The 15,260-nt window shown below is 34.5% G+C and overlaps 1 protein-coding gene across 4 annotated transcripts in view; it reads left to right on the top strand.

Annotated features, from left to right (window-relative positions):
* Positions 1–15,260, top strand: part of CD36 (CD36 molecule) — a 60,084-nt gene that overhangs the window by 42,765 nt on the left and 2,059 nt on the right. For all 4 annotated transcript variants that reach the window (XM_023753816.1, XM_023753817.1, XM_014455850.2 and 1 more), the window contains exons 5-14: positions 209–356; positions 787–966; positions 2,700–2,791; positions 4,948–4,994; positions 7,386–7,455; positions 8,563–8,750; positions 9,797–9,915; positions 12,136–12,209; positions 12,766–12,820; positions 13,664–13,828. In XM_023753816.1, coding sequence (XP_023609584.1) covers positions 209–356; positions 787–966; positions 2,700–2,791; positions 4,948–4,994; positions 7,386–7,455; positions 8,563–8,750; positions 9,797–9,915; positions 12,136–12,209; positions 12,766–12,820; positions 13,664–13,828 — 1,138 coding nt within the window. The remainder of the gene's footprint in view (positions 1–208; positions 357–786; positions 967–2,699; positions 2,792–4,947; positions 4,995–7,385; positions 7,456–8,562; positions 8,751–9,796; positions 9,916–12,135; positions 12,210–12,765; positions 12,821–13,663; positions 13,829–15,260) is intronic.

The following is a 15,260-nucleotide window of genomic DNA, read 5'->3' on the forward strand; positions in this document are numbered from 1 at the left end:
GCACGTGGTATTTTGTGGAAGAGCCACACTCAAGGGGACCAAAGAGCCGCATGTGGCTCGCAAGCCGCAGTTTGCCAACCACTGGTTTAGCGTAAGTTCTGATGTATTCTATATATTCAAAAATATTTGTTGTATGAATGAATGACATTTGAGGCCTAACGTTCACGTGAAACAATAATTTTGATTTTGATTTACTTCTCTATTTCAGAGTTCGTTATCTCTCCAAGGAAAACGTAACCCAGGACCCTCTGAGAAACACAGTCTCTTTTGTACAGCCCAATGGTGCCATCTTTGTACCTTCCCTGTCAGTTGGATCAGAGAATGACACTTTCACTGTTCTCAATCTGGCTGTCGCTGTGAGTAGACAAACAAAATGATTTGTTTTGAAATGCTCTAGAATCCACTATAATCAATCTCAATATTAGAACTCTCACTAGATAGTGTTTATTCTGCTCCTATGTCCTTATTTGAATAGAGTTTTGGTCATTAGGAAAGATGAAAAAAATCCACTGAATTGGAAGACCACTTCAAGTGTATCCTTGGGAAAAATAGGACTTAATTTTGAAAGACTTCTTCTTGTAACTGAAACTGAGGCACTCAAATGTGCTTATCTAGGGATTAGAAAAATTATACTTTTCGCTCTGGCAAGATTTGGCAGTAATTTTAGAAAAATAGTTTTTTAAATTTTTTATTAAAATTAATTCTCATATTTAATCCATTTATTTGTTAAATATTTAATACTATAAATGGTGTCTTTACACAGTTTTTTGTTGTTGTTTTTTGTAGGCTGCAGCCCATCTCTATCCAAATCCATTTGTTCAATCGGTACTCAACTCATTTATCAAAAAGTCAAAGTCATCTCTGTTTCAAAGGAGAAGTGTGAGAGAACTATTGTGGGGCTATAGGGATCCGTTCTTGAGTGTGCTACCATACCCACTTCCTAGAACAGTTGGTGTGTTTTATCCCGTGAGTACCAAATATAAATGTTGATATTGTTTTACTTTCATTGGATAAATAAAATGGCATTAGAAATCTATAATTTTATAATTTAGTGTGTTAGCCCTATTTATTATCTGGGAATATATATTCTAATTTTTAAAAATCATTTTTCTCACATCCTGCAGCTTTTCAAGTTTATAAAATTTACTTATATAAATTTAACAATTAAAATTTTAATTAAGAAGATGATATTTAATCAGAATTTCTTTATTTGATAAATAAACACTTTGTCTAAAATTAAGTTATGCTGGTAAGGCTTTGAACACTATTTTCAGTTTTGACTTCTGAAAAAATCAAGTTTAGTGCCAACATTTTAATTGTGTTAAATGTATTAGTTCTATCATTCCTCCTTCTCTAGATCTCTTACAAATTGTTTTAATGTAAATTTAAAGCCTAAATTTACACACACAACACTGATAAATTAGCAATGTCCTATCTTATGGAGTTTATTAATAAGAATTCCTACTGGTCTATAAATGAAATGACAATTTGAAGATTAAGGAAAATGTGAACTTAGTGATAGACTTAGCTATAGCTCAATGTTTTGAATTATAAATAAGACAAGCTAACCCTCGAATTGGAATTTTGACAATGATTTGACACTCTATGTCAGGGGTGGGCAAACTTTTTGACTCGAGGGCCACAATGGGTTCTTTAACTGGACCGGAGGGCCGGAACAAAAGCATGGATGGAGTGTTTGTGTGAACTAATATAAATTCAAAGTAAACATCATTACATAAAAGGGTACGGTCTTTTTTTTTAGTTTTATTTATTTCAAATGGGCCGGATCCGGCCCGCGGGCCGTAGTTTGCCCACAGCTGCTCTATGAGCTATTAGTTATATTCTCCAGTTCATTGTTGTTATTTTACTTTTAGAAAGTGTTCATGATTACAACATTATCAATTAAGTATCAATGTAGAAAGCCTAAGGGATCAGAGATTCAATTATCTATTTTTTTTAATCTTTATTGCTGAAAGTATGACATATGTCCTCTTTTTCCCCATTGACCAATTATTATTACTATTATTTTCATATATTTTTATTGATTTCAGAGAGGCAGGGAGAGGGAAAGAGAGAAAGAAACATCAATGATGAGAGAGAATCATTGATTGGCTGCCTCTTGCATGACTTGCACAGGACCAAATCTGCAACCTGGGCATGTGCCCTGATTGGGAATTGAACCGTGACCTCTTGGTTCATAGGTCAACTCTCAACCACTGAGATGCTGGCAAGGCCCAGTTATTATTTTTTAACTCAAATACTTGGGTAATTTTGTTTTTAATTTTGTATACCTAGTTTTTGGTAACCACTTATTAAAGATCATAATATTTAGAATACCTCTAGAAATCTGTCATTGTTCTCATAGATTTTGTTCAATATCTCCTCACCTCAATATAAAAGGAATAGTAATCCAAACTGTTTTACTGGCTTAATTACAAAAAAGAACACTAGAGTCTGGGTTATATCAACTTTTGATATGTTTTCTTCCTTTGTCTCAGCATCTAGCACTTATTTCTTGGAACCTTTTATATTCTATCTTTTTAACATGTTAAAGAACAAGTTTAAACTTCAATGCCTATATATTTTAAACCATATAACCAGTCTTTGAGAAATTCAAACATGAGTTAATTACATGTTTTATAACTTGGAGAGTATGTATTGTTCTAGAAATAATTTTTTCTTGGTACGTGTATTTTCAGTACAACGATACTGCAGATGGCGTTTATAAAGTTTTCAATGGAAAAGACGATATAAGCAAAGTTGCCATAATTGACACTTACAAAGATAAAAGGTAAGTATCCAGGTAAAGTGTGTGTGTGTGTGTGTGTGTGTGTGTGTGTGTGTGTGTGTGTGTGTTTTACAAGGGAACTCTAAAGCAGGTGTTGCATAGACACCCACCTCTGCAACAGACCTGCCTCTATCTCAGCTCTGAGAATTCCTGTTCTACAAGGCATTAGCCCTTTATGTATGAAAGCTGGTTGTACTAGTGCCTCACTGCTGAAAAGCAGCCCCAGGTTCTCTTACATGAAGAAATCCAAAGGGACTGTTTTCATTTCTGCTGTGTAACCAGCATTACAGTGCCCCATGCAATTAGATAAGCACAAAATGAAAAGAGAGAAAATCAATGCATTAACTGATCATCTAGGAGACATAAAAATATGTTTCATTGGCTTTTTAAACTTGTTTGTGGAGTATATCAAACAAAAATATTCATTCCATTGACATGACCTAATGTGTCTATAAAGATAAAAGCTTAATGAATCCATGCTAACACTTCCATGACTTTCCCCTTCAAAAACTTCTTGAAATAATTTCTACATATGATAGCTTAGCTTTTTAAAAATTCTTATCAATGAAAATACAAAATATTTTATATTTTAAGTAGTTTGTTACATTTTAAGTAGTTTTAAAATTTGCATGTTAAACTTGGAAATAAAGAGCATGTTTCCTTTGAAGTAGTAATAGAATGTGATATGTTCATATCGCCAGCCATGATTTTCTTTCTTTTCCTCGATCCTGCCTATTCAACTGAAATATAGGAAATTTATCATATGAGTAAACTAAGAAGATCCCTAATACATTTCAAGGCAGAAAACCTTTTCTTCTCCTTGATGTTAATAAATAAGCTTTAGGCCACTTGTTTTCTGAAAAAGATCAAAGTATTCAAAATAGAAAGAGTCCTGGCCAGGTGGCTTATTTGGTTGGGGTGTCCTCCCATACACCAAGAGGTGGTGGGTTCGATTCTCTGTCAGGACACGCACCCATCTCTGGTCAAGGAACATGCAGGAGGCAGCAGATCAATGTTTCTCTCACCTCTCTCTCTCTCTCTCTCTCTCTCTCTCTCAAAAATATTGAAAGAGATAAAATGTTTTTATTAATATAACTAACAATTTCCTCACACCTGAGTCCCATTGGAAAAATTGACAATAGTTGAGTTTTCACTACTGTGGTACTTTTTCTTCTAGAGAGTAAATATTTACATGTTTTTATAGAGAAGTTTAATGGAGGAAAACAAACACTTCTAAATGCTCATTTAAGGGGAAATCACATCATTGTTTATATATCGAAGAACATGAACATTTCCTCCATTTCAATATTACAGAGAGATTTTGAGGAGAGTTGCTAAGTGCTCCTAGTTAGAGTAATAATTTCAAGATTATAATAAGATTAATGTAACTGATCATAGCAACACTGAGCATGATTAAGAGCTTATTCTGTTTTTAAGAAGAAGCATCAACCTGCATTGATATCTCACTGGATGACATATTAAGAATAAGAAAAAAGTTTTTCTATCACCAAAAAGTGGCTGAGGATACAGAGAAACTATTACTACTATGTTTTTTTATTGTATATATCTTATCTAGACAGGAGAGCATAAATTAATAAACTCTGTCCTACTTTAATGCCAGATCATGCAAGAACTAAAAAGGGGGTTATAAATTGGTTAACTACATGTTTCCAATCTCTATTAATCAAACATCTGCTTCTCTTTCTTTCCTCCTCCCCATTACCCTCTCCTCTCATACTGAGCTCACATCAGTTACCCACTGAATATTTTTCTTCTATTCAGTTTGAGTACTCAACATACTATCAAATAATTTATTTCTCCCATTGGAAAAAAATATCTCCTAAGCAGAGATCTAAATTTCTGGTCAACGTTTCTCAATTTCCTTTTTTCAGACTGGTGTCTATTCCAAATTGTTTCTATGTAAACAGTTTTATTTTGTAATCTGGCTACTTAATGGTATCAGACACTTAATTTATTTCAACAAGATGAAAAGCTTCAAAGAAAATATGGACTGAAGGAGTTACAACATTTCTTGAATTTAGCATTTGTCATGTCTAATCTTTATTTTAGCAATATTGCATCGTAATAGACAAAGTAACATAAGAAAGGTGTTCTTGAAATGAGAATGTTTGTTCATTTTCTTTCTTTTTATTCCTAAGGACTCTCGGCTATTGGCCAAGTTATTGTGACATGATCAATGGTACAGGTAAGAGCATTTTTCTTGACAGTAATCACAATGAACCCACCTCCTTCTCTCCCACAAATCCACCATCATACCTAGAGGATTCTGAAGGGGAGAGTATATGTTTACCTGTCTTTATACCCCCAGAACATAATTCAGAGTCTCTACTCTTTTACAGGTTTAGTAAATATCTGCTTAATGTGATAGGATTTCTGAAGACTAAGCACCAAGGATTGGCCTTTATTGAGTTACTAGGGAAATGTTTGCTTTGTAAAAGCTTTTACTTAATGAACTGCCTTCCTGACAATAGAAGTAATGGATTAAGAAACTTAGAGAAGGAGCTACTATTCACATCCTTTGTAAATACTGTACAGATAATAATTTAAAATAAAAAAAATAAAAAATATCAAGGTAATTACAAAAGGTGAACCATGGCTCCAAGTAAGGTTTCAAGCTGAGGTAGGATTGATAGAGTTGCAAGATAGAGCTGTCTATTTGAATAAGGTGGTCAGAATGAGAGAGAAAATAGCAACAAAAACAAGGTTAGGTGTCTACTAACCATGAAAAATGTATGCAAAGATGAAAATTCTGAATAAGATTTGGGAAAAACACAGGACTATGAACTTATAGTATGGTTAGAACTGGCTGATTGTACTCCTTGAAGAAAAACAAAGTACACATGTGCCTATTAATTTAAGAATTAAGATTTTAAAGAGCAAGAGGAATCAAACATCATGAGTAATTAAACAGAGGTGGGCTTTCAACAACTAAGAAGTAGAGGCAGGAGAATGATGTTTGCAAAGTTGGTGAGGCAATACCTTGCAGGAAAATGGTATAATAAAGACGAAGAACTTTAGATACAAAATTATGCAAAAAAATAGGTAATAAAGAGAAATACCAAAGTGTTGTTGACTTTGGCATTTTTTATTTAATTTTGTTATCACTCCCTTATAGAAAAACAGAACAAACATGGGTTTGATTGGTAATGCTTTGAGCCATGAGGGTGGATGAGAGGAAGAAAGAAAAATAAATAAATTCCTTTCTAAGTAAAGCGTTTCTGCAAATCAATTGTAAAGTGTCTCAATACCACTAGCTCTAGTAATTGCATAAGCATATTACTTCAGTCCTTAGGTGCAGAGTGAAAGGCACTGTGCTGTTCCTAAGTACTGATGGGTTCTTTATGAGTCTAGGGAAAAAAAGTATTAAACATTTCTGTCCAAAGCTAAGAAGTAGAGAAGCTTTGAAAGAGGAGCTAGGATATTTAATAATGACAATAGTATAAATATATGAGAAACTGGTATGAAATTACAAGATCTAAGAGGAAAACAGAAATAAAAAAAAACAGGAGCAGAGGTAGGTTGGACAGGGTAGGGGACTCTGCTATGATCCCTGTAAGACAGATTTTTGGTCACGAAACAGAAAAAGTTGCAATGTGTTTTCATCACAACTTAAAAAGGCTTCCTCTGCCTTCCTCGGGAAGTTGGAAGAGATGTAAAATGAAAGTATTAATGTACATTTGAATGCTTTTTTTAATACCCTGCTAATATCAGCTATCTAGTTGTTGGTATGATTATGATGTAAGCTTCAGTGATATTTCAGATAATGATTTTTAAATCTTTTCAATGTTCTTTTTCATTAATGGATAAGACTTGGTAAGACAGTTGTAGGTAATGCCCATTCAGTGACCTATTTGGGGACTTTAAGCTAATCTGTAATATTCAGTTCCTTAATGGCAGGATCAAGTTCATTGTGATCTTCTGTTACATTTTACTTATCACAAGAGTATAAGTGAAAGGTAATAAGATTACAAGGTTGGAGACTTACCAGAAAAATAACCTAGAATTCATAATTGAAGGATGGGTCTTATCATTATAGATAAAAACATTCAGTGGTGGCTCAGTTTGGTGATATTCTTTTAAGGAGCAAATGGAGGAGTTATCTCATTATTTCTTCATATATCCAGAGTGTGCCATGGATCATGACCACAGCAGAAATTCAATAAATTCAAAAAATGCTCTTTTTAGTTTGATGGATATGTTTTCAAACCATTTGCAAGAAATTTTTAGTGAGAGGACTTTAAAAAATGACTTCAATAATATTAGCCATTAGAGCAGATGAATGAATCACTATCAAAAGTACAATGCAAACTGAAAAGGAATGCTAAATCAATTTCATGCTAAAAAAAAAAAGTGCCACTCTACTACATGTTTAAATGACAATATTTTGGGTATATTGGGTTAAATAAAACATACCTGTTTTGTTTTACTTTTAAAATTGTGGCTGCTAGAGAATTTTAAGGCTACAGATACAATTGACATTAGTATTTCTATTGACCATGCTGGAATAGAGATTTCTACATTCTTCTAGGACACACATGACATCTAATCACTTGACACTGGCTTAATTTTTAAACAGATGCAGCCACATTTCCTCCTTTTGTTGAGAAGACCCGGGTGCTGCAATTCTTCTCCTCTGACATTTGCAGGTAAGACAAAGACACATACATTTCTGTGAGTCAGAAAATTTTCCCATGTAACAAAACACAGGCCAAGAAGCTCATACTTAATGTTATTTGAGAAAAATAAAATACACGTAGTGAAACTTTTCTTCATTTATTAAGAATAAATATGACAGTCATAATATGTTTATTAATGCTTTAAAAAAAGTAAAGGATGTAGAAAGATATTTTACATAATATAAATCATTCTCTTCTTGTTATGTCTAAGCCAGAACTCTTTCTTAAAATTTTACTAAACTTGCATTATATTTAAGAGTAGTCAAGTCTATCCTTCTATGCCCAATTTTTCTAAGATGTCCAGAGAAGGTGATGTCACTGTCACAGAACTATGTTAATTCATGTGTTCTAACTCCCCTACAGCATCTTTTCCAATTGATGGGGCCTACTAGATACCCCACGGCATTAGAACCCACACCAATATGCTTGAATCCTAACCCTGTTCCGAAAGGCTGTGTGGTTGTGAGCAAGTATTTAATATCTCTGAATCTTTTCCTTATCTGTAAAATTGAAAAGAGCAGTGTTTCTTCCTAGAGAGTTATCTGGGGATTGGAAGAAATATTTATTGAGCCCCAGCACATTACCAAGATTATGGTGGACACTTGGTAAATGATGGAGATATAGGATACAGTATATTAAGCTCACGTGCACACACTTACAAGTAAGTGGTCTTTCTCTTCATGACTGTTTTGAAAGACAGGTATCTTATTTTTATTTTATTGAAGTGGGCACACACAAAAAAGTATTTGAGGCAGTCATATAAATAGTTAATCTATGAAGGAAATAAACTGAAAAAGTCTTCAGTATCAATACACCATGGTACTTCACAAGCAAAAATTATTCTTAGAAGGTTTTGAAAATAAAGGTAAGGAGAGCTCTTACTCAGGTATTGAGTTCTGATATGCCTTAAAATTTTATAAGGATTTGTTTTCCCTAAAAATTAAGCAAGAATTCTGATAAGAGTATATTAGATTTTCCAAGTTAGAGTAAGAATATAAATCTAAAACTAAGAAAAAAATGAATCTCTGGAATATAGTTCAGATCCCTGGAATGAAGCTCTCTTTTCTCTGTGTTTAGGTCCATCTATGCTGTGTTTGGAGCCGAACTTGATCTGAAAGGAATTTCTGTGTTTAGATTTATTCTTCCACCCAAGGCCTTTGCATCTCCAATTCAAAATCCAGAAAACCATTGTTTCTGCACAGACCCAGAGGTCTCAAATAATTGTACATTTTATGGTTTGCTAGACATTAGCAAATGCAAAGAAGGTGAGTAAATGTTCTCAGTATTACAGTTCATGTTGTAATTTGCAGTGTTCTTTAAAATGTAACCTTCACCCAGAATCCCTTTGACCAAAAATTTAAAGTGAGAAACAATAAGGACAGAAAGTAAGGGTGATGGTAGGAAATTTTTGTGTGTTTTTTTTGTATTGTGTTCAAAGTCCTAATTGTGTTTCAGTGCTGCATAGGTTAGTTATTAGTCAATGAAATCATACTAGTATTTCTCTGTGTTACTTAAGGAAAAGGAAAATGTCTAGGCTCTTTTCCATTTATTATTATTATTATTATTATTATTATGCTTCTCATTGACATTTTGAGTTGTATAGGTTCCTTGTATATTTTAGATTTTGGCATATTAACTACTTATTGGATATCTAGTCTGCAAATATTTTCTCCCATTCCACTTAGCCTTATTATTGTTGTGGTTGTTATTGTTATTGTTTTTTTGCCATATAGAATCCTGATGCTCCTTTTACATTTAGGGTAAAAGGAAAATAATTCCCAGAATACTATGAGCATTTCAACTTATCTATCTGACATTTTTTCTTTCTTTGAAAATAGTAAATAAAAATAAGTATATTTTCAGTGTGTCTCTGAAACAAAGGCTGACTTACACACAATTTGTGGTTTGTCTTGGTTTGCTCACTTTCTTCATATTGGAGTGGTGAGAATAAAGAAAGAAAAAACCTCTTAATTAATTCTCAGTTCATAGATATATTACTACCTAAAACAAAAACATATGTGATTAAAACTGTGTTCAGCAGCTAACCCTTACATATTAAAAAATTAATACTTAAGGCATAAACAACAGAATCAACTGACTGGTTAGTAAAATAATGGAGAATTTTGTTATTTTATTTGTACAGTAGCAATCAGATGTTATAATTCTCCCTCACCCTCATCCCCCAAAATTAGTGTTCAAACCCAGCTATGCATTTTTTAAAATTTTTAAAGATTTATTTTCAAAGAATCTTTTTTTAGTGTTATGTGAAATATTATTTATCCCCAATGATCTTCCTAAAACTTGTTTTCAGGAAAACCTGTGATCATTTCACTTCCTCATTTCCTACATGCCACTCCTGAAATTAGAGAAACTATCGAAGGCTTACATCCAGATGAAGAAGAACACAGCACATACTTAGATGTTGAACCTGTAAGCAAATATACTATTGATCTGCCTTGTTGAATATTGTGTTTTTTTAATTAACTTAAAGAAAAAAATAAATTCTCTCCTTGTCAATTACCTTTATTGATCATATTTATTGATAAATTACTTTTATTTCAATGAAAATTACATTGATTTTTTCTATTACTTTATGAAATATCAAGGTAACAATTTTAGTTTTTAAGAATATGGAACTTGTTAAGCATTTTTAATGGATCATGGGTCAGGAATACTAGTGATGTGAATGATTCTAATCATTGCTTATATGAAGAAACCCTTTATATTATACTAGAGGCCCGGTGCACAAAAATTTGTGCACTGGGGGGGGGGGGAAGGGGGTCCTTCAGCCCGGCCTGTGCCCTCTCACAGGCTGGGACCGCTCGGGAGATAATGACCTGCTGGCTTAGGCCTGCTCCCAGGTGGCAGAGGGCAGGCCTAATCCCTAGGTGCAGCCCCTGGTCGGGCTTAGAGCAGGGCCGATTGGGGAGTTGGGGCGCTGCCCCCTGTAATGCACAGAGCAGGGCGGATCGGGAGGTTGCGATGCCACCCCTAGTCATGCTCAGGGTAGGGCCGATTCGGGGGTTGGGGCACCGCCCCCTGTCACACTCAAGGCAGGGTCGATAGAGAGGTTGCGGCACCACCCCCTGTCACGCACAGAGCAGGGCCCATCAGGGGGTTGGGGAGCGCCCCCCTGTCACGAACAGAGCAGGGCGGATAGGGAGGTTGTGGCCCCGCCCCCTGTCACACACACAGCCGCAGGGCGATCAGGGGGTTTGGTCGCTGCCCCCTGTCACGCTGATCCTGGTGCCGGGAAGCCTTGCTGCTCTGCTTATCCCGGTGCTGGGAGGCATATTACCCTTTTACTATATAGGATAGAAGCCTGGTGCATGGGTGGGGCCGGCTGGTTTGCCCTGAATGGTGTCCTGGATCAGGGTGGGGGTCCCGCTTGGGTCCCTGGCCAGCCTGGGTGAGGGGATGATGGCTGTTTGCATCTGGTCACACCCCTTTCAGGGTGGGGGTCCTGCTTGGGTCCCTGGCCAGCCTGGGTGAGGGGATGATGGCTGTTTGCATCTGGTCACACCCCCTTTAGGGTGGGGTTCCCCACTGGGGTGCCTGGCCAGCCTGGGTGAGGGGCTGAGGGCCATTTTCAGGCTGGCAGGTGACTGAAGCTCCCAACCTGTCCTTTTTTCCTTTTTTTTTTTTTTTATTCTGGGCCAGCTTTAGCTCTGAGGCTCGGCTCCAGCTATGAGACCTCCGCTGCTGAAAGCAGGTTTCTGGCCTTTGTTTACCTTCTGTATTTGAAACGATGTTTCGGTCCTGCTGGCTGAAGCCCAGGATTTTGTTTAGCTTCTATATTTGTTACAATGTTGCTTAGAGTGCAGCTGAGAGGCTGGCAAGGCAGGCAGGGAAGCTTGCTTCCTCTGTCACTGAAGCAAGGAAGCCTCCCTGTTCGCGTCAGCTGCCTGGCTGCCGGCCGCCATCTTGGTTGGCAGTTAATTTGCATATCTCACTGATTAGCCAATGGGAAGGGTAGCGGCCGTACGGCTAATTACCATGTTTCTCTTTTATTAGATAAGATTATGAGGGATAAAAGGAGATTTTATAGGTATATGTGAATTGGGGGCTAGATCTATTATATTTAGTGTCACGAAAAATTTATAAAAATCTTATAAGCGCAACAGTTTTAATTATTTTACTGTTCTACTTTTCAAAAATTTAATGGAATGCCAGAATTTTAGTAGCAATTTTTATTTTATTTCAATAATGATAGTAGTATGATTAAACTGAAGATATATGAATTATGACTGAATATATATTTGACCTTGCATAGTTTAGGAACTATATAAACTGTATATGCTTTTATGTTTTAGTACTGTTATATCATTGTTGATTCCCCAAAACCATTTCTGGTAAACATCATAAACCTAGCTAAAACCTTGACATTAGAGTAGGCAAAGAAATTATATGTGTGTGTACATGTATATGCATGTGTGCTTGCATGCATACATGCATATTCACATAATGCAACTATAGATAGTTATGTAGGAAATATTTAACATGTCCAATTACTAATTTAATAAATACACAAGTTTCAAGTAGAACAGATTCACCTTAAGTTCTATATAACATTACAAATTAATGTTGGCTATTATAAAAGAATGTTTTCCAAAGAAGTTAAAAATAATTTTAATTTGTTCCTTTTTTTAGATAACTGGATTCACTTTACAATTTGCAAAAAGGTTGCAAGTCAACATGTTGGTCAAGCCATCAAAAAAAATTGAGTGAGTCTCTTGACCAAGGTTATCTTTACATGCTTTTAGTATTTTCTTGTAAGAATGTGAGTAAATCTATGAAAGTTAGTGAAAATAATATAAAACTTCAACTTCTCTTTGGCTTGACTATATTATATAATAATTATTAAATGCTTATAACTTTCATTTGTTATTTAGAAGTATATCTGTTCACTGAAGTGAATTTATATAATGTTTTAAAGTATTAGGTGGCATCTCACATTTTGCTTACTTTCCAAATATTTCTATGACAATAATTTCCAAAATTCATATTTTACTTTCCTGAGTAGAATTTGTTTAAAGGAAAAATCTGTGTTTAGAAAGAGTCAATCAAGTATAAATCTGTTATGAAGGCTTTTAGAATAGAAGATACCTGAGAAACAACCATATTAAAACCTAAATGATTCATTACAGGGAACAAAAATCAAGGAACTTAACCAAGTTGCAAGAGTAACTAATTTCTGAATATTTATTGACACTTGTAATTACTAAAATTTCTGTCCTATATGTGTAATATATTTTCATAACTTTTAAATGTATATTACAGTGTTTTAAAGCGTCTGACTAGGAACTACATTGTGCCTATTCTTTGGCTTAATGAGGTTAGTATTTTTATCTATTAGTATTAAAAGCAATAAACTTCTTTGTATATAAAAATACTTTTGACATTTTAAAATTGAATATACCTTTAATGTATATTGGAGGTTGTATGTGTTTTCATTGTTCATATAGATGAGTTTACATAATATTAATTATAGCTATTTGAGAGAACCAAACCAAATAGAAATATCAAGTTTGTCTTAATTTTCTGTGCCCTTTTTATCATTTTAGATTATTTTCAAAATGCATCTGTTAAACATTTTTTCTTGTCATATGTTTGTGTTAGAGAGAGTCATTCACATATCTAACTTCAAATAATTCAAGGCTCACTGAATATTATAGTTAATAAAAGCCAACCAAGCTTACAAAAGCCAGCTTACTAAAGCAGTTGTAGATAGTCTATCCTATTGCCTGACAAGATATGTTTTGTGTAAACCATGGAATTATGGAATTTATTAGCCACAGAATTAGGAAATGCATCAAGTCTTCATAGGGAATTAAATAGTTGACCCTTGCCATTTTCCTATGTCACTAGGAAAAACACTTTGGAAAATTGTGAACGATTTTGGTAAGACAGTTTTAAAGATCAACGGAGCTAGCATAATTGAAGAGTGCCAGATAACATGTCTAAAGGGAAGTGGGTTATATTTCACTCTGTATTCTACCTTGGCATATATTGCCTCCTTGAACATGCAAAGGGAATTTCATTGGCTTGTCTTACAGATACAGATGACTAATACTTATATAGATGTTTGGGGGGAAAAGAGTGATACGTAAGTGGAGGATTTTAAGTATTTTGCTCTAATGATCTATGCAAATAATGCTAATTATTAACTTGATTACAGACTGGCACCATTGGCGATGAGAAGGCAGAAATGTTTAAAAGCCAAGTGACTGGAAAAATAAAGCTCCTTGGCATTGTAGAAATGACCTTGCTCGGTGTTGGTGTGGTGCTATTTGTTGCATTTATGATCTCATATTGTGCATGCAGATCAATGAGAACAAAATAAGTAAGTATATACAAAAATATAAATATATGTATGTATACTACTTTAGTAATATTAGTTCATATGTTACTTTTTTGCATTTTATCAAAGAGGGGTTATAAGTTATTTTGTAACTCCTTCTGGACATGTCTAGCCAATTATTGTTTTTAAATACATTCTTGAAGTTTTGAGATACTTAATGTAAATGAAGACATAAATGAAGACTGAGGAAATCTTTATTTCTGAGAGGAAAGGGATAAGAGATAATTTTCAACTTTGAAAAGTTAGTACATAGATAGCTTTTTTGCAGAATTCTGACTTCATTTATCGATTATTTCTAGTTATGTTTTTAAAAAATAAAAAATAATTTAGCATATTGATTAGGAAAGGTTATGTAAAATTGAAAATAGTAGATATTTGGAGAGATTGAAATGTATAAGGGAAAAGAAAATAAAAAGAGAAATTAAATAAGCTAGAAATTAAAAAGAGAATAAAAACTTGATAATAAATGGTAGAGATAAAATATGCCTTTAAAATAAATACTGCATTAAAATGAAATTTAAAATGAAGACAACATTACTATAAATACAGGATTGCTTCACAGACATGCTGGCCATACATTGTCCAATATCAGGGTGTGTTCCCTAGATGCTTAATGTGGAAGCAGGATTAACAATTAAAATCCATGAGCTAAAATTGGAATATAACAGTAAAAGAGAATAGGAGGAAGTCATGTTCAACACAGTAAAACCAAATTACTCAGGGTTTAGAGGGAATATCATGTAAATGTGGACATTTGCGTCTTAGCAGAACTCCAGAGGTGGTCAGGCCTCTGGTTTAGTTATTAGTTAGTGTCTGTGTCCCCTTGCACATAAATAGGAATGAGTGCCTGATCCTATCGTCCCTAAGTGGAAGCCTTTCTGTAATCATTATAGGTGCCACTGGTGTAGCCTTTGGGGGAGAATTTTTCACTTCATCCATAATTCTCATCAGCCTTTCCTTCCCAGGCGCATTAAAAAAAAAAAAAAGATAAAAGCAATACACTTGCTTTAAAATCACAACTTTAAAACGAGTTTTCTTATTTTACTTTCAATCAGACTGTTGACCCTAATCTGTCTTAAATATAGATTCTGGTGCTGCCACTGATAACTATTTAGCTTTTACTATTGGCCAAGATCATGCTAAATCTGTAATATGTACTATCACATTGAATCCCTAATACAATTTCATGCGTTTCTAATAGCCGGGGATTCATCAGCATCTGTTCTGTCTTCTGCAGACACTCCAGAACATTGTAAATTTTAACAGTGCAGAATTGTCCATTTTCCAAAGTGTGAACCAGTCAAATTGATAATTTTTTAAGTGGAATTTTCAGAACACTGTTTCTGTGTGTGTGTGTGTGTGTGTGTGTGTGTGTGTGTGTGTGTGTGAGATTGAGTGCTTGTGTCTAGGAAGG

The sequence above is a fragment of the Myotis lucifugus genome, unplaced genomic scaffold (assembly GCF_000147115.1).
Source record: "Myotis lucifugus unplaced genomic scaffold, Myoluc2.0 scaffold_52, whole genome shotgun sequence".
Taxonomy (NCBI): Eukaryota; Metazoa; Chordata; class Mammalia; order Chiroptera; family Vespertilionidae; genus Myotis; species Myotis lucifugus.